Here is a 25,905-nt window from a genome sequence, read left to right on the forward strand (position 1 = left end):
TACATGAAGAATGTCATATTTTTTAATTTCAGTATACGTTTATGTTCTTATCTCTAGTTTCTTAAATAGTTGTTTAAGTTGCTTTCAAAGAGAACTATGATATTTAATTTTGAAAGGAGAATTTCCTGTATTCTGTTGCAAAGTTCATTTTAAGAAACCAATTTTCATGTCCATAAGCCACCTCAGGTGAAGAGTTGACTCATTGGAAAAGACCCGGAAACAGGGATGAGGGGAGGGGGAATTAGATGAAGGTGGTCAAAAGGTGCAAATTTCCCATTATAAGATAAAACAAGTACTAGTAATGTAATATATAACATGATGAAGATAATTAATACTGCTGTTTGTTATATATGAACATTGTTAAGAGAGTAAATACTGAGTTCTCATCATAAGAAAAAAATCTATTTTTTAAATTTTGTAATCTATATGAGATGATGGATGTTCACTAAACTTACTGTGAAAAATCACTTCATGGTGTACGTAAATCAAATCATTATGCTGTACACTTTAAACTTACGCAGTGCTGTATGTCAGCTGTATTGCAATAAAACTGGAAGAAACAAACAAATGAAAAGGCAAAATATATGCTGAAGTTTGACTACACTGAGCTTCGTAACCAGGACTCTGAATTCCGTAGTGCAACAGAGTGTGGGAGGAGCTCAGTCTCCCATGTAAGGTGCAATGCTAGACTATGAGGTAAACATTTTGCATTGAAATATATTCCTACTATATGAGCCCATATTTTGGTGACTAAGAGCTTTTTTAAAAGTTCATTTACGGTAAAATTAAAAGTATATTGATGTGGAGAAGACTCCTGAAAGTCCCTTGGACAACAAGGAGATCAAACCAGTCAATCTTAACGGAAATCAACCCTGAATAGTCATTGGAAGGATTATGCTGAAACTGAAGCTCCAATAGTTTGGTCATCTGATCCAAATAACTGACTCATTGGAGAAGTCCCTGATATGAGGGCAGAAGGAGAAGAGGGCATCAGAGGATGAGATGGCTGGATGACATCACAAATATGATGGACATGAACTTGGGCAAACTTCAGGAGATGGTGAGGGACAGGGAGACTTGGTGTGCTGCAGTTCATGGGGTCACAAAGAGGTGGACACGACTGAGTGACTGAACAACGTATCAGTAGGGAATCGATATACACCATCACAAATGGAAGCAGTTAAAGACAGTATCAAGACAAAGCAGACATTCATTCTCTCCTTAGTGTCCATGGACCACATGAAAAGCAAGGCATAAACCACAAACGTGTCTGTCAATATATTATCACTTGCAGAGGTGTGTTTTATACACACCAGGGCAAGATGCATGATGTTTGTCCAATGTTCAGTTCAAAGTCCAAACCTTTTGAGTTACAAGAAGCAATTGTATAGTCGTCATCTCTGAAGGGGAAGAAAGCTTATGAGGCTCATGGCAAGTTTATTACCTTCTTGTAAGGACTCATCCCTTCTCTAATATTAATTGTCACTCAATTCAGGAAAGCAGAATAAAAAAATCCATGGCTCACATTTCCCTTAAACACTCAAATATTTTAAAATAAGTATTTACAATAGAATGGAAAATTCATTTTGATTCTGGTTAATACCAAAGTATAGGGAGACAGTATTTTAAGAAGTTTGGTTATTAATACAAAATAGAACTATTAACAGAGGGAAAATAAGAATGGAAAAGAGAAAAATTCCTTGCTTGAGATGATCAGTTTTCACTAAGAAGAGCTACATATTTTCTCAGAGCAATTTAAATTAAAGTCGGAGTGTTTTGGGGTTTATTTTAAACAGACAATATATGTAGGTGGTAACAAATTCAAATAGGAAAAGACTCTACAGTAATAGAAAAATAGTCTTCTTCTCACCCCTCCCCATAGACCTTCAGCTCTACTTCCCAACCACTTTCCTCAATAGTTTCTGTAGGCCTCCTTCAGGTGTCCACTATCTCCACCACTAACAGCAGCCACTGTTTTAATTTTCTATCACCATAGCTTAGTTTTACTTCTTCTTGAAATTTATGTAAAAAGAACTACAGGGTATACAATGTCTAGCTTCTTTCTTTTAAGAGAATATTTCTTTTAAGAATTTCTGAGATAAAACCACATTATTACATGCTTAGTACTTCATTCCTATTTGTTGCATAATGTTTTTCTTTTATATTAATTTGCAGCAATTTCTTTATCTATTCATCTATTATTGGGCATGTGTTTTCATTTCTCTTGGGTGGATCATGGGTCAGGTGTATGTTTAACTTTACAAGAAACTGCCAGCTGTTTCTACCCAGTTGTACCACACCTTACCATTTTTGATGGCTGTAAAATATTTAATTGCTTGGGTAGACCATAATTTCTTTAACCAGCCCCTTGTTGTTGGACGTTATGTTTTTTCCAACCATTTACCATCACAATTTGGCAATGAATATCATTATATATACAGTTTTATGTACATGTGTGATGTATCTGCAGAATAACTCACAGGTAGGTCGAGAGTGTGTACATTTTAATTTTTGATAAATACTGTAAATTAGCCTTTCATATTAGTCACTACCAACTTCAATCCAATCAACAAAGTCTGAAATGATGGTTTGCCCCATATCTCTGCCAAAATTAGAGGTAAAAATTTTAATCTTGTCATTTTAATTAGTTTTCCTTTTTTGCATGGGCTTCCCTGATAGCTCAGTTGGTAAAGAATCTATCTGCAATGCAGGAGACCCCAGTTCAATTCCTGGGTTGGGAAGATCCCCTGGAGAAGGGACAGGCTACCCACACCAGTATTCTTGTGCTTCCCTTGCGGCTCAGCTGGTAAAGAATCCACCTGTAATGTGGGAGACCTGGGTTTGATCCCTGGGTTGGGAAGATCCCCTGGAGAAGGGGAAGGCCTTGAGTATTTTGGCCTTGAGAATTCCATGGACTGTACAGTCCATGGGATCACAAAGAGTCAGACACAACTGAGTGACTTTCACTTTCACTCATATGCATATCACAAGGTTGGTTTTAATTTTTACTCACAGTTACCTATATTTTTCACCCCCATATTTTAGATCCTTATTTTCCTTTACTCATACTATTATAATTTCTCTTCCTTTTTCAATCTCTTGTACAGTCTCGGATACCATCTTTTACCTAATACCTCTGGATTTATATAATTCCAGTACTCCTTTACCCAAGTCACTACCCAACTCAAAAACCGTCACTGGACCCCCATTGCTTAAATCTAGACCTTCTGTCCTTACACTTAAGACATATACCATGTGCCTTACCTTTCCTTCCAGATTATCCTATATGTAATTCCAACAAGAATGGGGCTTCCCCATGGACTTCACATAAAGTGTGTATTTCCTGCTTCCATGTCCTTACACATGCCATTCCCCTCTGCCTAGAATGCCCTCCTCTTTCTCTACCTTCCTTAGAAACAAGCTCATGTTCTATCTTTTCCCCATGCCCTAAATAAATGCAGACAAGACAAAAAGGTCATGCTTACCGGCACTTTCATTTTAAATTCATCTCTATAGTACTTAATGCCAATGTCAGTGAATGTTCTCTGGATAAAGTGAGATGGACGAAGAATGAATATGAGCTGCAAGTTTCCTGGAAATGCTACCTGGAAGGATCATAAAAAGTGTCAATGCAAATGTCATGTCAATCAGTCTCCTCTTGCCCAAGATTATAGATGACAAAGTGGACACCCTGGATGCCTAAGAATTAGAATATATTTCACAGCTGAAAGAGATCTTACTGCTCATATAATCCAAACCCCTCCTTAAAAAACAAATTAACCAAACAAAAAATTTTTTCTGACTAAAAAACTAATTTACACTCTTTATAGAAAAATTCAGAAATTTATAATAAAGTATATATTAGAATAAGAAAACCACCCATGATTTCATAGCCACTCTTAATATTTCAATCTAATTTTTTTGTTGTTTAGTTACTACATTATGTCTGACTCTTTGTGACTCCATGGACTGTTAGCACACCAGGTTTCCCTGTCCTTCACTTCTAGGCCATTTTCTTGGCTTAAATATCTTTATCATAAACTCAAACTGTAGTAATATTTTGCAATCTGCCTTTTAACTTAGTATTATACCATGAGCTTTTATTCCTGATATTAAAAATTCCTTGGAATGTTTTTATGGTTGTGCAATTTATTCAAACAATCCCTTATTGTTAGTAATTTAGACTCCTTCATACTTATACTATCATAAATAACAGTAAAATGAAATCCTTATACATTTTGGAACATTCTTCTAGCTTCCTAGAAGAATTTCTGAGTCAAAGATTTAGTATTTTAAGGGTTCTTAAGGCATCTTATTTGGAGAAGGCAATGGCACCCCACTCCAGTACTCTTGCCTGCAAAATCCCATGGGCGGAGGAGCCTGGTAGGCTGCAGTCCATGGGGTCACTAAGAGTTGAACACGACTGAGCGACTTCATTTTCATTTTTCACTTTCATGCATTGGAGAAGGAAATGGCAACCCACTCCAGTATTCTTGCCTGGAGAATCCCAGGGACAGAGGAGCCTGGTGGGCTGCCATCTATGGGGTCGCACAGAGTCGGACACGACTGAAGCGACTTAGCAGTAGCAGCAGCAAGGCATCTTATTGCTAAGTTGCTCTCAAGAAGCATTGCCCTCATCTTGAGGTAAGGGCCTGAGTAATGAGAAAACAGGTTCATTTAACAACTTAGTGGCAAAACTGGGAATCCAAGTTTCCCATTGCTCATGGTTTTCCATTCTTTCAGGAGTTCTCAAGAACAACCTCCTGAAGTGTTTATTTAAAAATAACGTGGCTTTTACCCTGGAATATTCTGACTCATTAGGACTGGGATAAAGTCCAGATATCTGTATCTTTAACAAGCACATGAAGAGATTCTGACTGGTAGTCATATTTTTGATCCCAGCACTACAGCTTCTTTTACACATAAAGGCGATCAGTGTAATTCTTGGACAAATTAGACTCAAGTATCAGATGATTCAAGTATTATCTATGAACCCTGGGAAACCAGAACTCTCTAGAGCCAGACCTTTTGAAGAGTCATGGGCACTGTCAACTGTCTGTGGCTGAGTTCATGTGGCTGAGTCCTTGGTCTGAGGTCCCTACAGGGAAAGGATGCATACACTTGCTGGAAGGGAATAAATAGGGGTGAAAATCAGACTAATAAGATGGAAAAGGAAAACAATCCAAGGTTGTGCAATTTAATGCTAAAAGCAAGCTCATGTCATATACTGTCTGATTTTGCTAGTGTCTTTTGAATTTGTGAAAAAATAATTTGAATACTAATATGAAGATTGTCGTAAAATTAAGTGATCCCCAAAGCAAACCTTAAAATGAGGATTTGGGTCTCAAGAGTTTACTAAAGAGGTGACCCCAGGAAACAGTTAGGAGTATAGCGTGATGGTGAGACAGGATGGCTAGACAGCCAGTGTATCAGTGAGAGGAACTGCTATGGGCAAGAAGGGCTGGGTCTTCTGAAATTCTGTGTGGTATCTCAGAACTGCCCCACTGAGGGGTGCAAATGCTGGGGTGTTTGTCCACTAATGCCCATAACGCAGTAGTTGCAGGTCACTCCTGGAGCATTAGCTTCCCAGCACTCTCTACCTGCTCCTCTCCAGTGACCAGAAAGGTCAATAAGGTAGAGAGACTCATGCTCAGGAATGGTCTGCAAGTGACCTTCGGGCAGCAGAGAGGATATGGACGTGACACATCAGCCCCTGCTACAAAGACCTTCCCAAACTTGGAGTAAAATAACTGCTACTTCCTGGTGACTTTGATGCGAAATAGTTGAATAGATAGTTCAAATTATCTTTATAATAAAACATAAAAATAAATATTTACAGCTATTCGTGTCAAGGATGCTTTTATGGAGCTCCACTTGTCCCTTCGTCTGTCAATAACAATGACGAACCCGATGCTGGCAGCCTCCACACTGCAAAAAAGGGTGGTCAGTATCAGAGACAATGAGACTCATGGATTCTGTTGGGCTCCCTCAGCAGAATGATTCCACTGCCTCCGTGTCACTCCAGGCTTGCTGTGTAAATGCCCTGCAGAGCACGAGGGGATAACCAGGTCTGACTTCCCCAAGAAAGGAACCGGCTTCCTCTCATCTCACCTGGCAGCCTTCACAAGGCAGAAATATTTCATGTCTCAAACCCTCTCAAGGGCTCTATTTCTGGCTGGCAAATGTATGAAACCCTCAACAAGCAGAAGGATTCATGTAAGTTGAGCACCACATGTCCCAGTGTAGACAGAGGACCTTGAGGTCGAGCTCTGCTATCTTTCCACTCCTAAGACTGATGCTCATAAAGCTATCAACATGCTTCCCTAGAAGTCAGTCCCACAGATGTTCGGAAATAACACACGTCAATGGGAAAAACAGCTCTTTTCCAGTGGCTGGTCATAAATGGCCACAAAACCATAAGTACAAGGAGATACCAACTTCATTAAGAACAAAAAAACCTGTTTGGTCCCCTCTGAAGTCAGCACAAGACTCTCACAAAATTTTTTAAAACTAAAGGGAAAACATTTTTCTTCTCTCTCTTTGGGAGGAAACTATGGATGGGAGGAAAGAGCAAGAGTTTTGGAACCTGGTTCAAATCCTAGTGCTGCCACTTTACTAGCACTGAGATGTGGGGCAATCACCTAACCTCTCTAAGCCTATTCCCTTATCTGTAAGATGAGAAAGTGAAAGTGAAAGTCACTCAGTCGTGCCCAGCTCTGCAACCCCATGAACTATACAGTCCATGGAGTTCTCCAGGCCAGAATACTAGAGTGGGCAGCCTTTCCCTTCTCCAGGGGATCTTCACAACCCAGGGATCAAACTCAGGTCTCCCGTATTGCAGGCAGATTTTTTACAGCTGAGCCACCAGGGAAGCCTGACCAATACCAATCATGAAGTAGTTATGAGCACAAATTCTGAAACCAGAATGCTGGAATTTGAAAAATGAATTTATATATTTGTGTGTATGTATGTGTGTGTATATGTAAAATTTTCAACTCAGAAAGTGAGAATCTTTGGAGACACTTTAAGATCATACAAATAGCCACAAAATCACCAGGGATATAGATTTGACTTTGAAGAATTCAGCATCTGTTCTTTTCAAATGTACATCAGACATTCATCAAATAGTCCATTATCCATTATCCCAGGCCACAAAGCAAAATTCAACAAATTTTAAAGAATTGCAATCATACAGGTTGTACTTCTGATCACTACGAAATTAAAGTGGAACTCTATTATTCTGTTTTATTTTCAACTCCCTCCCTCCCTCCCTCTTCCTTCCTTCCTTCCTTTTTTTTTCTTTCTTTTTTTCCAATCTCCTTCCTTTTCTTTTCTTTGGATTTAATTGTCAGTGTATTTTAACTTCTTAAGGTAGAAAATTATATCACTGATTTTAAACATTTCTTCTCTATTATTATAAGTACTTAAAGCTATGTGTGTGCACTCAGTAGCTCAGTCATGTCTAACCTTGTGACACCCTGGGCTATAGCCAGCCAGGCTCCTCTGTTCATGGGATTTTCCAGGTAAGAATACTTGAGTGGGTTGCCATTTCCTTCTGCAGGGAATATTCCTGACCCAGGGATTTAACCCATATCTCCTGCGTTGTTAGGTGAATTCTTTACCACTGAGTCACCAGGTAGCCATTTAAAGCTATAATTCCCTCTTAAACACTGCTTTGTGAGAGTTGGACCATAAAGAAAGCTGAGCGCCAAAGAATTGATGCTTTTGAACTGTGGTGTTGGAGAAGACTCTTGAAAGTCCCTTGGACTGCAAGGAGATTAAACCAGTCAATCCTAAAGGAAAGCAGTCTTGAATATTTATTGGAAGAACTGATGCTGAAGCTGAAGTTCCAATACTTTGGCCACCTGATGCGAAGAACTGACTCACTGGGAAAGATCCTGATGCTGGGGAAGACTGAAGGATGGAGGAGAATGGGACGACAGGATGAGATGGTTGGATGGCATCACCAACTCAATGGACATGAGTTTGAGTAAGCTCCCAGAACGGGTAATAGACAGGGAAGCCTGGCATGATGCAGTCCATGGGGTCGCAAAGAGTCGGATACAACTGAAAGACTGAACTGAACTGAAACACTGTTTTAGCTACATCACATAAATGTTGATATACTCTTTTCATTATTGTTCAGCTAAAAATGCTTTCTAGTTTCCTTTATGATTTCTTCTTTAGTTTATGGATTGTTTAGAGGTGGTTGCTTGGCTTCTAAATATTTTTTTTATTTTTTCTAGTCAACTTGGGGAAGAGAAGGGGTAGGAATGCAGATATTGATAGAAAAGAAACCTTCTTTTCAGGAGGAAACCTTCCCAGTTGTTACATAGTGTATAGATAGGTATATATTCATCAAGCTATACAGTTGACATGTGTATACTTTATATAAATTATAACTTAGCTTAAAAACCCAAGGAATTAAATAAATTCAAGTTGTGAAAAAGGAAAAATATTATATAACTTTAAAAAAAAGGCCAAACTTAGCGAGTGCACAATAGGTATCAGGCACTGATCAAAGGGCATACAACAATGACCAAAACCATTCTGTAGTACAGCAAAAACAAATAACAATAATTTGTTATTAACAAGTTAATAACATTAATAACAACAATAATCTTAAACAATTATAGCTATGTGTATCTTGAGTTCCTATCAGTTGTCAGGCATCTTTATGTTTTATCTCACTTCATCTTATGAAATAGATATTATTATCTCCATTTTACAGATGAGGAAACAAAGGCTGATAGAAATAAAATAACTTGCCTGACATCATACTAGCAAAACTGGATTTCAAAGTCAGAGCTCTCTGATAGCGGTGCTTATGCTCTTAACCCCATCTCATGGCGCCCCTTCAGTTTTTTCTTATAGCAAATCTGCTTGTATCTTCTGGCAGTTTTATTTTGTATATTTTGCTGTTACTAGTGTTTCCTATGTCTCTTCTTTTTCCTTTAAAACAAAAAATTATTCAATTTGATGCTCCAAGGGTTGAAGTGAAGCTTCAACCACTTCTTTAAGTGAGGTGGAACTGGGAGAGGCTCAGTAAATATAATATAGTACATAAACACAGGATGTTCTTTGATCTATGAAATAAACAGCTCCCCGCCTACCCTCTCTGTAGCTTCCCCAGCCAGGTTGAGGGTAAATGCTCCTCAGTTCCCTGCACGCCAAAGCCCAAGACCAGAGTGTCTTGGGTAAAGAGGGCAGGATCTGCTGGGAAGATAAAGAACAGTGTCTTCTGACACAATTGCGTACAGGCAATAGTTCAGAAATAAGAGTTAATGAATCATGACAATAGTTTTGAATATAATCCCTTGCATAAAGAATGCATTCTAAACAACATGAAAATTGTATCAGCTACTGAAGGGGTTATTTTTCTACCCCATCTGGTTCAACAAAAGAATCAAAACCTCAACTAAACCAAATGCACAAGAAATGGGGTTTCTAGACTATGTATTTCTTTAGGTAACACTTGGCTGTTTTAATCCTTATTGTTCTTGTTAACACGTATGATCTTAGTTAGCTGCATAAATACCATTTAATATAATCCTCAAAACCACCCTCACAGTCAGGTTGGTGATAATATTTCCATTTTATAAACGAGGAAGCTAATCCTCAAGATGGTTAAAATTATAATAACTTGTCCAAAGTCATACATTATATGCAGAGTTAAGATTCAAATCTTCTGAATTCAAGAGCAACACTCAAGTCACAAAGTTCATACTCTCTTGGTATAGAAAATATTTTGATACTATATTCCTTCATTTCCAATCTTAGTAATTCTTCTATAAAAAACATAATTGAATTTTTGATGTGTCAAAATTTTGAATATGATTAAGTATAATATTGGGTTGACCAAAAAGTTCATTTGGGTGTTTCCCTAACATCTTACAGAAACCCAAAAGAACTCTTTGGCCAACCCAATACATGAGTGTAAGAGACTGAGATAAATGTGTTCTGACCTCAAAATACCAGATCAGTTTTGTGGTTGATATAGCACATAGTTTCTTAATTAAGCTCTAATATTAATATATTTTCTATTGCCTTTTTCAGTAAGCTTGGTATTTGTTGTTCAGTTGCTAAGTTGTGTCCAGCTCTTTCCAACCTCATGGACTGAAGCAGAAACACCCCAGGCTCTTCTTTCCTCCACTATCTCCTAGGTACAGAAAATATTTAGCTAACTGAAATTATACTACATTGCCATAAGACTGAGTCAAATGTAGAGTAATCAACCATCCTGGTTTGTCCAAAATACCCTCCCCAACATGAGTGGGCATCATTCAACCCACTGAGGACCTGAGTAGAACAAAAATTTGAAGGACGATAGGATTCATGCTCTCTCTCAATCTCACTGTTGAGCTGGGACATTGATCTTCTGCCTTCAGTGATTCTGACTCTCAGGCCTTCAAGCTCAGACTAGAATCTAAAAAACTGGCTCTCTGATTTTTAGGCTTTCAAACTATACCACTGGCCTTCTTGGGTCTCCTTCTGAGCCTCCATAATTGTATACGCCAGTGCCTTATAATAAATACCTACATCTACATATCAGGGTTCCTAGAGAAATGTAACCAACAACATATATATATATATGTGTGTGTGTATATATATATGTGTATATATATACACACATATATACACACACACATATATATTTATAAAGAGATTTATTACAGAATTGGCTCAGGTAGTTATAGTGACCAAAAAGTTCCTTGATCTGTCATCTGCAAGCTAAAGAACCAGAAACACTGGTGGTACAACAATCCAAGTCCAAGGCCACGGAATGGAGGAGCTGATGATTTAAAGCCTGATCTGAGTCTGAAAGCACAAAATCCAGGAGCACTGATGTCCAGGGGCAAGAGAAGATGATGTCCAAGCTCAAGTAGAGAGAGAATTCACCTTTACTTTGCCTTTTTGTTCTGTTCAGGCATTGAATGGACTGGGTGATGCCTGCTCACACTGGGGAGGGCAATCTACTCTACTCAAATATCCTCATAGACACATCTGAAAATAATTTTTTGCCAGCTTAATGGGCATCCCCTAGCCCAGTCAAGTTAACACACTAAATTAACCATAGTATGTATGCAGATATCCTTGGTTCTATTTCTCTGAGGAACTCTGATTAATATGTACAGAGAGTCAAGAGAAGAGGCAATGGAAATAAAAAATTTTTCCAGAAAAGTACACCCTAAGTACAAAAATACTGAAAACAGAGTCCTGGTACATCAGGGCACTGAGTAGAGAAGGACTCAAAGAGACAGGGTTGGAAAGACAAAGCTCTGGGAGAGAAAAAGAAATGAAAAGAGAGGCGGTGACTGTGATAAAGGCAAAAAGAAGCAAGAGGTAAAATTTAGCATCCTACATGACAAAAAAATAAATTTAGGATACACACAATTTTCCTTAACAAAAAAAGTATTTCAAGTTTATTAATAAAAGAAACTATATTTAGAAACTATATATAACATGGTATTCTTAACTAAGAATCTTATAAACAACCCTAAATCACCAAACTTGTTTACTAATTGCAAAGATGCAAGCAATATTCCTATATAAAAAGCTAATATAAAGGGGGAAAAATATGAATCAAAACTTTTTAGCTTTAAGAGAATAAGAAGAGAGGCCACAAACTGGAAGAAAATATTTACAAAAGATATATCTGATAAAGAACCATTATACAATAAGAAAACAAACAACCCAATTAAAAACTGGGCAAAAAACAAAACAGATATTGAACAAAAGAATATATGCAGATGGAAAATGAGGATATGAAAAGATGTTTGACAATATATGTCATCAGGAAACTGCAAATTAAAACAATAACATTCCACTATACATCCACTATAATGGCCAAAATCCTAAACACTGACAATACCAAATTTTGGCAAGGATGTGGAGGAATACTCACATCCTCACATTGTGAACTCTTACTCATTTCTGGTGGGTATTCAAAATGGTACAGCCACTTTGAAATACAGTCTGGCAGTTTCTTACAAAACTAAGCATACTCATATCATGTGACTCAACAAGTGTAACTACCTGGTGTTTACCTAAGTGAATTGAACACTATGTCCACATAATAACTCATACATGGATGTTTACATTAATAGAAAAGAAAGAAAGTCAAGTCACTCAGTTGTGTCTGACTCTTTGTGACTCCATGGGCTATAGCCTACCAGGCTCCTCCGTCCATAGAATTTTCCAGGCAAGAGTACTAGAGTGGGTTGCCATTTCCTTCTCCAGGGATCTTCCCAATCCAGGGATCGAACCCGGGTCTCCCACATTGCAGGCAGTAAGCTAGTTTCTGTTTCCTCTATGGACTTTAGTCTGTTTAAACTTTTTATTTTTAATGAGGTCAATTTTGGTAAACTGTATTTTCCCAGGAAATAACCTATTTTTGTCTTGGTTTTCAAGTTTATCTAAATAGAGGTATGCAAAGTAATTTCTAAAACTTAAATTTTCTTGGGTTTCAGTGCTTATTTTTCTGTTTGCTATTTCTTAGTTTGTATACCTGTCCTTTGTCCATTTCCTCAGTCCACAGTCCTACCATCTGAGCCACCAGGGAAGCCCGTTAATAGAAGCTTTATTCATAATTGTCAAAACTTGGAAGCAAACAAGATCTCCTTCAGAAGGTGAATGGATAAACTGTAGTATATCCAGACAATAAACTATTATTCAAACTAAATGAGCTATCAAGTCATGGGAAGACATGAAGGAAACAAATGCATATTACTAAAGGATAAAAGCCAATCTGAAAAGGTTACATATTGTATGATTACAGCTATATAACAAAGTTGCTAGGGGTTGAGGGGTGGGAGTATAGGACAGATGAATAATAGGTATAGCACAGAGGGCTTTTAGGTCAGTGAAACTAATCTGTATGACGCTATAATGGTGGATATAGGTCATCGTGTGTTTGTGTGTGTGTGTGTGTTAGTCGCTCAGTCATGTCCGACTCTTTGCGACCCCATGGATTGTGGCCCACCAGGCTCCTCTGTCTATGGGATTCTCCAGGCAAGAGTACTGGAATGGGTTGCCGTTTCCTTCTCCAATAGGTCATCATGCATTTGTCCAAATCCTAAGTATGTATAATACCAAGACTGAATCCTAATATAAACTATGAACTCTGGGGGTTGTTTTCAACTCAAAAGAAAAAAAATAAAGCAAGCCAAAAGAAATCACAAGGAAGAAAATATTAAAGATAAAGCAGAATGATGCCAAAGAATGCTCAAACCACCGCACAACTGCACTCATCTCACACGCTAGTAAAGTAATGCTCAAAATTCTCCAAGCCAGGCTTCAGCAATACGTGAACCATGAACTCCCTGATGTTCAAGCTGGTTTCAGAAAAGGCAGAGGAACCAGAGATCAAATTGCCAACATCCGCTGGATCATGGAAAAAGCAAGAGAGTTCCAATCTGCTTTACTGACTATGCCAAAGCCTTTGACTGTGTGGATCACAATAAACTGGAAAATTCTGAAAGAGATGGGAATACCAGACCACCTGACCTGCCTCTTGAGAAATCTGTATGCAGGCCAGGAAGTACAAGGAGTACACCAAGGCTGTATATTGTCACCCTGCTTATTTAACTTATATGCAGAGTACATCATGAGAAACGCTGGACTGGAAGAAACACAAGCTGGAATCAGGATTGCCTGGAGAAATATCAATAACCTCAGATATGCAGATGACACCACCCTTATGGCAGAAAGTGAAGAGGAACTAAAGAGCCTCTTGATGAAAGTGAAAGAGGAGAGTGAAAAGGTTGGCTTAAAGCTCAACATTCAGAAAACGAAGATCATGGCATCTGGTCCCATCACTCCATGGGAAATAGATGGAGAAACAGTGGAAACAGTGTCAGATTTTATTTTTTGGGGCTCCAAAATCACTGCAGATGGTGATTGCAGCCATCAAATTAAAAGACGCTTACTCCTTGGAAGAAACGTTATGACCAACCTAGATAGTATATTCAAAAGCAGAGACTTTACTTGGCCGACTAAGGTCCGTCTCATCCAGGCTATGGTTTTTCCTGTGGTCATGTATGGATGTGAGAGTTGGACTGTGAAGAAAGCTGAGCGCCGAAGAATTGATGCTTTTGGACTGTGGTGTTAGAGAAGACTCTTGAGAATCCCTTGGACTGCAAGGAGATCCAACCAGTCCATTCTGAAGGAGATCAACCCTGGGATTTCTTTGGAAGGAATGATGCTAAAGCTGAAACTCCAGTACTTCGGCCACCTCATGCAAAGAGTTGACTCATTGGAAAAGACTCTGATGCTGGGAGGGATTGGGGGCAGGAGAAGAAGGGGACGACCGAGGATGAGATGGCTGGATGGCATCACTGACTCGATGGACACGAGTCTGAGTGAACTCAGGGAGTTGGTGGTGGACAGGGAGGCCTGGCATGCTGTGATTCATGGGGTCACAAAGAGTCAGACACAACTAAGAGACTGAACTGTACTGAACTGAACTGAAAGCAGAATGAATAAAGTAAAAGACAGAAAAGCCAATAGATCTGATTAAAAAATCAGAATCCCATTTTTTTAAATTAACAAAATAAGACACTAGCTTACTTAATCAAGGAGGGGGGAAATGGACAAAGCACAGGTATACAAACTAAGAAATAGCAAACAGAAAAATAAGCACTGAAACCCAAAAAAAATTAAGTTTTAGAAATTACTTTGCATACCTCTATTTAGATAAACTTGAAAACCAAGACAAAAATAGGTTATTTCCTGGGAAAATACAGTTTACCAAAATTGACCTCATTAAAAATATAAAGTTTAAACAGACTAAAGTCCATACAAGAAACAGAGACAGTTATCAAGGCCCAAACTCACAAGGGAATTTCACAGGGGAATTCAAATCATCAATGGCTATAAAGTCCCAATCCCACAAGAATAGTTTCTGAGCCTAAAAACTGAAAGAGAACTTCAAAATGCTATTGATGAAGCAAATATGATTTTGATATCTATACCTAATTCAACAGCAAAATAAAATGACCAGTTAATAGTAGAGCTATTAGCAACAAACATAAAATAATTAGGAATAAACTTAACAATATAAAAACTATGTCAGGAAAATTTCAAACACTGCCAAAAGACATAAAAGTGGATTTTAACAAAAAGAAAGACTTTTCTTCTTCTTGATAGGATGATTTTACCACCATAAATATGTGACTTGTTCCTGAGTAAATTTATAAAGTTAATAGTCTCAATGAAAAGGCCAAAGAGTTTTCTTTTTTCTTTTTCTAAAAACAGAGGTATACAAATAGATAGAAAACAAGAAAGAACAGTAGAAAAACGTGAAAAAAGTAAGTAAAGCTTAAGGACCCAGTAGGGGAGGGAGAATTAATCCAAGCAAATATTAAACATACTTAACTCACTCACGTCCATCGAGTGAGTCTGAGTGAACTCCAGGAGTTGGTGATGGACAGGGAGGCCTGGCGTGCTTCGATTCATGGGGTCGCAAAGAGTTGGACACAACTGTGCGACTGAACTGAACTGAATTGAACTGAACTCCTCTTAGGGCTTCCAGGTGGCTCAGTGGTAAAAAAAATCTGCCTGCCAATGCAGGAGAGGTGTGTTCGAATCCTGGGTTGGAAAGAGCCCCTGGAGAAGGAAATGGTAACCCATTCCAGTATTCCTGCCTGGAGAATTCCATGGACAGAGGAGCCTGGAGGGTTACAGTCCATGGAGTCACAAAAAGTTGGACACAACTGAGCAACTCTCACTTTTCACATACTTATATGATATATAGAACATATACAAATATTAAAATGTAACATGATAAAGAGATGAAAAATACAAAATTAAAGACACAGAAGAGAAACTCAGAAGATGCATTGTCCCTCTAATTTGAGTTTCAGAAGCAGAGTTGTAGAAAAGAAACAAGCAGAGATAACAGGAAAAAAATTCTAAGCCTAAGAGAGACTTGAATCTTCCATTCAAAGACATAGCAGTATGAAAGAAAATGTTTGAAATTTCAAACTTGCAAAACATAAAGAAAAAAGCCCCAAAGCTTCTTATGCAGAGAGACAAGCAGCTGACCTATGAAGGGATGACAGTCAGATCCTGTGACAAGGATCAACTTTGTTATCAGTTAATACTGAATGCTAAAAATCAATGGATCAATGTTATTTTATTAAAAAAAAGAAAAAAACTCCATGCTCAGATATATTGCCAATTAACTGTGAGATCAAAATGAGCCATTTTCTGACATTCAAGATGTAAAACTCACTTACCATACACACTTTCTAAAAAAAGAAATAACTTAAAAGTTTTTAAATGAACATGAAATCCCAAAATGAAGAATGACCTTCCCGAGATAAAAAACAATCCCAGGTTGACAACTTGCAGCAGGTTTACACAGCAACCAGGCTGTATTATGAATAGCTCAGAGAGGCTCAAAAGAATATCTCCAAGAGGAAAATGTATGCACTAGACGAATTCTATGATAAAAAATCTATAAGATGTTAATAATATAATAAAGATATGTGCCATGCTATAAACAAGAAAAAAAACAAAGGCAATTAAAAATGCTAGGGGAAAAGGTACATAAAAAGTCATTGTCCAAGTCTGAAATAAATTAAACTGTGGCATGATTTTGAGCAACCCATGGAGTATGAGAAAAGAGAACCTATTTTACCATAATGTTTATAGCACTCTCCTTTGAGTGACACAGGTTTAAGGACTTAGGATTACATCTCTCATTCCAGAGATCCAATCGTATTACATATATAAATGCATTCCACTGATTTCTGTTATGTAGGATCAATCTATAATCAAAGAAAAACATTTATAGTAATGTGTAAAATACATTATAATTCCTAGTAATGAAAAGTGGTAGAATATAGGTAGAAGAACTTAAAGGCTGAGAGTAAAGAACGATGTAAATACATAGTAGTGAAATCAACAGGTACAATTGGCCCTCCATATCTGTAGGCTCCACATCTGTGGATATGGACAGCTGATTGTACTGTACCACTTTGCATAAGCGACTTGAGCATAGGAGAATTTTCGTATGCTCAACGTTCTCGGGATCAACCCCCTGTTTGTTTCTGATGTTAGATTGCATACATTCTTTGTATATTTTGGATATTAATCCCTTATCAGATATATCATTTGCAAATATCTTCTTCCATTCAGTAAGCGGACTTTTTGTTTTAATTGACATGAATATTTTCCTTTGCTAGGCAAAAAGGTTTTTAGTTTGATACAAACCCAGTTATTTATTTTTGCTTTAGTTTCTCTTGATGAAAGTGAAAGAGGAGAGTGAAAAAGTTGGCTTAAAGCTCAACATTCACAAAACTAAGAATCATGGCATCCGGTCCCATCACTCCATGGCAAATAAATGGGGAAACAGTGGAAACAGTGGCTGACTTTATTTTGGGGGGCTCCAAAATCACTGCAGATGGTGATCGCAGCCATGAAATTAAAAGATGCTTGCTCCTTGGAAGAAAAGTTATGACCAACCTAGATAGCATATTAAAAAGCAAAGACATTACTTTGCCAACAAAGGTCCGTCTAGTCAAGGCTATGGTTTTTCCAGTAGTCATGTATGGATGTGAGAGTTGAACTATGAAGAAAGCTGAGTGCTGAAGAACTGATGCTTTTGAACTGTGGTGTTGGAGAAGACTCTTGAGAGTCCCTTGGACTGCAAGGAGATCCAACCAGTCCACCCTAAAGGAGATCAGTTCTGGGTATTCATTGGAAGGACTGATATTGAAGCTGAAACTCCAATACTTTGGCCACATGATGTGAAGAGCTGACTCATTTGAAAACACCCTGATGCTGGGAAAGATTGAGGAAAGGAGGAAAGGGGACAACAGAGGATGAGATGGTTGGATGGCATCACTGACTCAATGGACATGAGTTTGGGTAAACTCCAGGAGTTGGTGATGGACAGGGAGGCCTGGCATGCTGTGGTTCATGGGGTCTCAAACAGTCAGACACAACTAAGTGACTGAACTAGTTTCTCTTGCCTGCAGAGACATATCCAAAAAAAATTACAAATACCATGTCAAAGAATATATAACCTATGTTTTCTTCTAGGAGCTTTATGGTTTCAGGTCTTACATTTACATCTTTAATCCATTTTGAATTTATTTTGTGTGTGGTAAGAGAGAGTAGTCCAACTTGATTCTTTTGCTTGTAGCTATCCAGTATTTCCAGCATCACTTGTTTAAGAGGTTGTCTTTTCTCCGTTGTATATTTTTGCCTTCTTTGTCATAAATTAATTGCGTATTTGAATGTAGGCTCATTTCTGGGATCTCTATTCTGTATCATTGATCTATGTTTCTGTTTTGTGCCTGTATTATACTGCTTTGATTACTATAGCTTTGCAGTATAGTTTGAAACCAGTGTGTATAATCCCTTCAGCTTTGTTCTTCTTTCTTAAGATTATTTTGGCTATATGGGGTCTTTGGTGTTTACATACCAATTTTAGAAAACCAAATTGATGAACCTTTAGACAAACTCATCAAGAAAAAAACAGACAATCTATATTAATAAAGTCAGAAATGAAAAAGATGTTATAACCAATACCACTGAAACATAACATAAATGATCATAAGCAATTACTATGAACAAGTATATGCCAATAAAATGGACAACCTAGAAAACATGGACAAACTCCTAGAATTGTACAATCTCCCAAGACTGAACAATGAAGAAACAGAAGTATGAACAGACCAATTACCAGTAATAAAACTGAATCAATAATAAGTAAAATTCCCAGAAAACCAAGTCCAGGACCAGATCACTTCACAGGTGAATTCTATCAGACATTTAGAGAAGAGTTAACACCTATCCTTCTCAAATTATTCCAAAAAATTGCCCAGGAAGGAACACTTCCTAACTCATTCTATGAGGCTGGCGTCAGCCTGATACCAAGACAAAGATATCATCAAAAAAGAAAATTACAGGCTAATATCAGTGATGAACATAGATGCAAAAATCATCCAACAAAATATTAGCAAACCAAATTCAACAATATAATAAAGGAATCATACACTACAGTCAAGTGGGCTTTATCCCATGAACACAAAAATGATTTAATACCCAAAAGTCAATCAATGGACAAAGGACAACCTAGAAGAAATGGACAAATTCCTAGAACTGTATAATCTCCCAAGACTGAACAATAAAAAAATATTTCATACCAATTACCAGTAACAAAATTGAATCAATAATAAGAATATTAATATGGCATATTAACAAATTAAAGAATAAAAATCATATGATCATCTCAATAGATTCAGAAAATGTTTTTGACAAAATTAAACATCCATTTATGATTTTAAAAAGACTCTCAACAAAGTTATAAAGGGGACATAAAGGGGTTATAAAAGGGACATACTTGACAAACTAGAGTTATCATACAATCCTGCAATCCCACTCCTGGGCAAATATCTGGAGAAAACCATAACTTGGAAAGAGACATGAGCCCCAGTGTTCACTGCAGCATTCTTTAGAATAGCCAAGATGGGAGGTAACCTAAATGCCTATCAACAGATGAATGGATAAAGAAGATGAGATATATATACACAATAGAATATTATTCAGCTATAAGAAAGAATGAAATAATGTAGCAATATGAACAGACCTAGAGATTATCATACTAAGCAAAGTAAACCAGACAAAGAAAGACAAATCTCACATATCACTTATATGTGGAATCTAAAAAAAAATTATACAGATGAACTTATTTATAAAACAAAAATAGATTCACATACACAGAAAACAAACTTATGATTATCAAAAGGGAAAGAGGCGGGGGGATAAATTAGGAGTTTGGGATTAAAATACATGTGCATGCATGCTCAGTCACTCAGTCATGTCTGACTCTTTGTGACCCTATGGACTGCAGTGCGTCAGGTTCTTCTGTCCATGAGATTCTCCAGGCAAGAATACTGGAGTGGGTTGCCATTTCTTCCACCAGGGGATCTTCCCAACTCAGGGACTGAACTCCTGCATCTCCTTGCATTGGCTGGCAGATTCTTTACCACTGAGCCACCTGGGAAGCCCCAACATAGATACACTTCAGTTCAGTCGCTCAGTCGTGTCCCCATGAATTGCAGCACGCCAGGCCTCCCTGTCCATCACCATCTCTTGGAGTTCACTCACACTCACATCCATCAAGTCAGTGGTGCCATCCAGCCATCTCATCCTCAGTCGTCCCCTTCTCCTCCTGGCCCCAATCCCTTCCAGCATCAGAGTCTTTTCCAATGAGTCAACTCTTTGCATGAGGTGGCCAAAGTACTGGAGCTTCAGCTTTAGCATCATTCCTTCCAAAGAAATCCCAGGGTTGATCTCCTTCAGAATGGACTGGATGGATCTCCTTGCAGTCCAAGGGACTCTCAAGAGTCTTCTCCAACACCACAGTCCAAAAGCATCAATTCTTCGGCGCTCAGCTTTCTTCACAGTCCAAGTCTCACATCCATACATGACCACAGGAGAAACCATAGCCTTGACTAGATGGACCTTAGTCGGCAAAGTAATGTCTCTGCTTTTGAATATGCTCTCTAGGTTGGTCATAACTTTTCTTCCAAGGAGTAAGCGTCTTTTAATTTCATGGCTGCAATCACCATCTGCAGTGATTTTGGAGCCCCCCAAAATAAAGTCTGACACTGTTTCCACTGTTTCCCCATCTATTTCCCATGAAGTGATGGGACCAGATGCCATGATCTTCGTTTTCTGAATGTTGAGCTTTAAGCCAACTTTTTCACTCTCCTCTTTCACTTTCATCAAGTGGCTTTTTAGTTCCTCTTCACTTTCTGCCATAAGAGGGGTATCATCTGCATATCTGAGGTTATTGATATTTCTCCCAGCAACTTTGATTCCAGCTTGAGTTTCTTCCAGTCCAGCGTTTCTCATGATGTACTCTGCATATAAGTTAAATAAGCAGGGTGACAATATACAGCCTTGACGTACTCCTTTTCCTATTTGGAACCAGTCTGTTGTTCCACGTCCGGTTCTAACTGTTGCTTCCTGGCCTGCATACAGATTTCTCAAGAGGCAGGTCAGGTGGTCTGGTATTCCGATCTCTTTCAGAATTTTCCACAGTTTATTGTGATCCACACAGTCAAAGGCTTTGGCATAGTCAATAAAGCAGAAATAGATGTTTTTCTGGAACTCTCTTGCTTTTTCCATGATCCAGCGGATGTTGGCAATTTGATCTCTGGTTCCTCTGCCTTTTCTAAAACCAGCATGAACATCAGGGAGTTCATGGTTCACGTATTGCTGAAGCCTGGCTTGGAGAATTTTGAGCATTTCTTTACTAGCGTGTGAGATGAGTGCAATTGTGCGGTAGTTTGAGCATTCTGCGAGCCGGCGCACTGAGTGCAGGCGAGAGGAGTTACCCGACGTCTGAGGTCAGGGGCAGCAGCCGAGAGAAGCTACCCCGCGTCCGAGGTCAGGGGCGGCGGCCGGGAGAAGCTATCCCGCGTCCGAGGTCAGGGGCGGTGTCCGGGAGGAGCTACCCCATGTCCAAGGCCAGTGGTGGCCGGGAGAAAACACCCCGCGTCTGCGTCGGAGGTCAGGGGCGGCTGGGAGAAGCCACCTCGCGCCCGAGGCCAGGGGCAGTGACCCTGAGGAGCCACCCCAAGCCTGAGGCCAGGGGTGGCAGCTGGGAGGAGCAACCGGATGAGCGGTGGCTGCGCAGGCACAGGAGGGCCTAGAGGAGCTATCCCATGTTGAAGGTCAGGAACGGCGGCGGTAAGGAGATAACACTCGGCCAAGGTAAGGAGCAGCGGCTGCGCTTTGCTGGAGCAGCTGTGAAGAGATACCCCACGCCCAAGGTAAGAGAAACCCAAGTAAGATGGTAGGTGTTGCAAGAGGGCATCAGAGGGCAGACACACTGAAACCATACTCACAGAAAACTAGTCAATCTAATCACACTAGGACCACAGCCTTGTCTAACTCAATGAAACCAAGCCATGCCTCCGGGGCAACCCAAGATGGGCAGGTCATGGTGGAGAGGCCTGACAGAATGTGGTCCACTGGAGAAAGGAATGGCAAGCCACTTCAGTATTCTTGCCTTGAGAACCCCATGAACAGTATGAAAAGGCAAAATGATAGGATACCAAAAGAGGAACTCCCCAGGTCATTAGGTGCCCAATATGATACTGGAGATCAGTGGAGAAATAACTCCAGAAAGAATGAAGGGATGGAGCCAAAACAAAAACAATACCCAGTTGTGGATGTGACTGGTGATAGAAGCAAGATCCAATGCTGTAAAGGGCAATATTGCACAGGAACTTGGAATGTCAGGTCCATGAATCAAGGCAAATTGGAAGTGGTCAAACAAGAGATGGCAAGGGTGAACGTCGACATTCTAGGATTCAGTGAACTCAAATGGACTGGAATGGTTGAATTTAACTCAGATGACCATTCTATCTACTACTGCAGGCAGGAATCCCTCAGAAGAAATGGACTAGCCATCATGGTCAACAAAAGAGTCCAAAATGCAGTACTTGGATGCAGTCTCAAAAACGACAGAATGATCTCTGTTCGTCTCCAAGACAAACCATTCAATATCACAGTTATCCAAGTCTATGCCCCAGCCAGTAACACTGAAGAAGCTGAAGTTGAATGGTTCTATGAAGACCTACAAGACCTTAGAACTAACACCCAAAAAAAGATGTCCTTTTCATGATAGGGGACTGGAATGCAAAAGTAGGAAGTCAAGAAACACCTGGAGTAACAGGCAAATTTGGCCTTGGAATGCGGAATGAAGCAGGGCAAAGACTAATAGAGTTTTGCCAAGCAAATGCACTGGTCATAGCAAACACCCTCTTCCAACAACACAAGAGAAGACTCTACACATGGACATCACCAGATGGTCAACACCGAAATCAGATTGATTATATTCTTTGCAGCCAAAAATGGAGAAGCTCTATACAGTCAACAAAAACAAGACCAGGAGCTGACTGTGGCTCAGATCATGAACTCCTTATTACCAAATTCAGACTCAAATTGAAGAAAGTAGGGAAAACCGCTAGACCATTCAGGTATGACCTAAATCAAATCCCTTATGATTATACAGTGGAAGTGAGAAATAGATTTAAGGGCCTAGATCTGATAGATAGAGTGCCTAATGAACTATGAAATGAGGTTCGTGACATTGTACAGGAGACAGGAATCAAGACCATCCCCATGGAAAAGAAATGCAAAAAAGCAAAATGGCTGTCTGGGGAGGCCTTACAAACAGCTGTGAAAAGAAGAGAGGCGAAAAGCAAAGGAGAAAAGGAAAGATATAAGCATCTGAATGCATAGTTCCAAAGAATAGCAAGAAGAGATAAGAAAGCCTTCTTCAGTGATCAATGCAAAGAAATAGAGGAAAACAACAGAATGGGAAAGACTAGAGATCTCTTCAAGAAAATTAGAGATACCAAGGGAACATTTCATGCAAAGATGGGCTCGATAAAGGACAGAAATGGTATGGACCTAACAGAAGCAGAAGATATTAAGAAGTGGCAAGAATACACAGAAGAACTGTACAAAAAAGATCTTCATGACCCAGATAATCATGATGATGTGATCACTAATCTAGAGCCAGACATTTTGGAATGTGAAGTCAAGTGGGCCTTAGAAAGCATCACTACAAACAAAGCTAGTGAAGGTGATGGAATTCCAGTTGAGCTGTTTCAAATCCTGAAAGATGATGCTGTGAAAGTGCTGCACTCAATATGCCAGCAAATTTGGAAAACTCAGCAGTGGTCACAGGACTGGAAATGGTCAGTTTTCATTCCAATTCCACAGAAAGGCAATGCCAAAGAATGCTCAAACTACCGCACAATTGCACTCATCTCACATAGATACACTAACATATATAAAATAGATAACCAATATATGCCTACTGGATAGCACAGGGAACTATAATCAATATTTTGTAATAACCTATAAGGGAAAAAAATCTGAGAAAGAAAAGAGATACACACACACACACACAAAATCACTTTGTTGTACACCTGAAACTAACACAATGTTGTAAATCAAGAGAAGCAAAGTAAAGTGTTAGTTGCTCAATTGTATCCTACTCATTTCAACATGGACTGTAGCCCATCAGGCTCCTCTGTACATATAATTCTCCAGACAAAAATACTAGAGTGGGTAGCCATTACCTTCTCCAGGGGATCTTCCCAATCTAGGGATTGAACCTGTTCTCCTGCATTGCAGGCAGATTCTTTATGGTCTAAGTCACCAGCATAGCCCTGTAACTCTACTTCAATTTTTTAAAAAATTAAATAAACCCCAGAGCTAACACTATACTCAACCATGTAAAGTCTAATGCATTTCCTTCTAAGATCAGGAACAAGACAAGAACTCACTCTTGCCACTTTTATTCAACATAATATTGGAACTTCTAGCCACAGCAATAAGACAGCAGGGAAAATTAAAAGAATCCAAATTGGAAAGGAAGAAGTAAAACTCTGTTTGCAGATGACATGATACTATACACAGAAAATCCTAAAGATGCCACCACAAAACTAACAGGCCTCATCAATGAATTCAGTAAAGTTGTGGGATACAAAATGAATATTCAGAAATCTGTTGCATTTCTGTACATTAACACAAACTACCAGAAATAGAATTAGGAAACAATCTCATTTATAATTGCATCAAAAAATAAAATATCTAGGAATAAATCTAACTAAGGAGTTAAAGGAACCATAAACAAAAATAAACTCAAAATGAATTAAAGATCTAAATGTAAGACCAGAAACTATAAAACTCCTAGAAGAAAACATAGCCAAAACACTCTCTGCCATAAATCACAGCAGGAGCCTCTATGACCCACCTCCCAGAATATTGGAAATAAAAGCAAAAATAAATGGGACCTAATTAAACTTAAAAGCTTTTGTACAACAAAGGAAAGTATAAGCAAGGTGAAAAGACAGCCTTCAGAATGGGAGAAAATAATAGCAAACGAAGCAACTGACAAAGAATCAATCTCAAAAATACACAAGCAGCTCCTGCAGCTCAATTCTAGAAAAATAAACGACCCAATCAAAAAATGGGCCAAAGAACTAAACAGACATTTCTCCAAAGAAGACATACAGATGGCTAATAAACACATGAAAAAATGCTCAACATCACTCATTATCAGAGAAATGCAAATCAAAACCACCATGAGGTACCATCTCATGCCAGTCAGAATGGGGGCTATCAAAAAGTCTACAAACAATAAATGCTGGAGAGGGTGCAGAGAAAAGGGAACCCTCTCACACTGTTGGTGGGAATGCAAACTACTACAGCCACTATCGGAGAAGGCAATGGCACCCCACTCCAGTACTCTTGCCTGGAAAATCCCATGGATGGAGGAGCCTGGTAGGCTGCAGTCCATGGGGTCGCTAAGGGTCGGACATGACTGAGCGACTTCACTTTCACTTTTCACTCTCATGCATTGGAGAAGGAAATGGCAACCCACTCCAGTGTTCTTGCCTGGAGAATCCCAGGGACGGGGGAGCCTGGTGGGCTGCCGTCTATGGGGTCGCACAGAGTCAGACACGACTGAAGTGACTTAGCAGCAATAGCACAGCCACTATGGAGAACAGTATGGAGATTCCTTAAAAAACTGGAACTAGAACTGCCATATGACCCAGCAATCTCACTGCTGGGCATACACACCGAGGAAACCAGAATTGAAAGAGACACGTGTACCCCAATGTTCACCGCAGCACTGTTTACAACAGCCAGGACATGGAAGCAACCTAGATGTCCATCAGCAGATGAATGGATAAGAAAGTTGTCGTACATATACACAATGGAACATTATTCAGCCATTAAAAAGAATGCACTTAAATCAGTTCTAATGAGGTGGATGAAACTGGAGCCTGTTATACAGAGTGAAGTAAGTCAGAAAGAAAAACACTAACACAGTATACTAGCAGATATATATGGAATTTA

General features: G+C 39.0%; 1 protein-coding gene across 1 annotated transcript in view; it reads right to left on the minus strand.

Moving 5' to 3' along the window:
- Window positions 1–25,905, minus strand: part of MCF2L2 (MCF.2 cell line derived transforming sequence-like 2) — a 274,628-nt gene that overhangs the window by 170,209 nt on the left and 78,514 nt on the right. Inside the window, exons 4-5 of the mRNA XM_040265422.1 lie at window positions 5,838–5,928; window positions 3,486–3,605 (exon numbers count right to left, since the gene is read on the minus strand). Coding sequence (XP_040121356.1) covers window positions 3,486–3,605; window positions 5,838–5,928 — 211 coding nt within the window. The remainder of the gene's footprint in view (window positions 1–3,485; window positions 3,606–5,837; window positions 5,929–25,905) is intronic.

This window comes from Oryx dammah, unplaced genomic scaffold (assembly GCF_014754425.2).
Source record: "Oryx dammah isolate SB20612 unplaced genomic scaffold, SCBI_Odam_1.1 HiC_scaffold_2, whole genome shotgun sequence".
In the NCBI taxonomy this organism is placed as follows: domain Eukaryota; kingdom Metazoa; phylum Chordata; class Mammalia; order Artiodactyla; family Bovidae; genus Oryx; species Oryx dammah.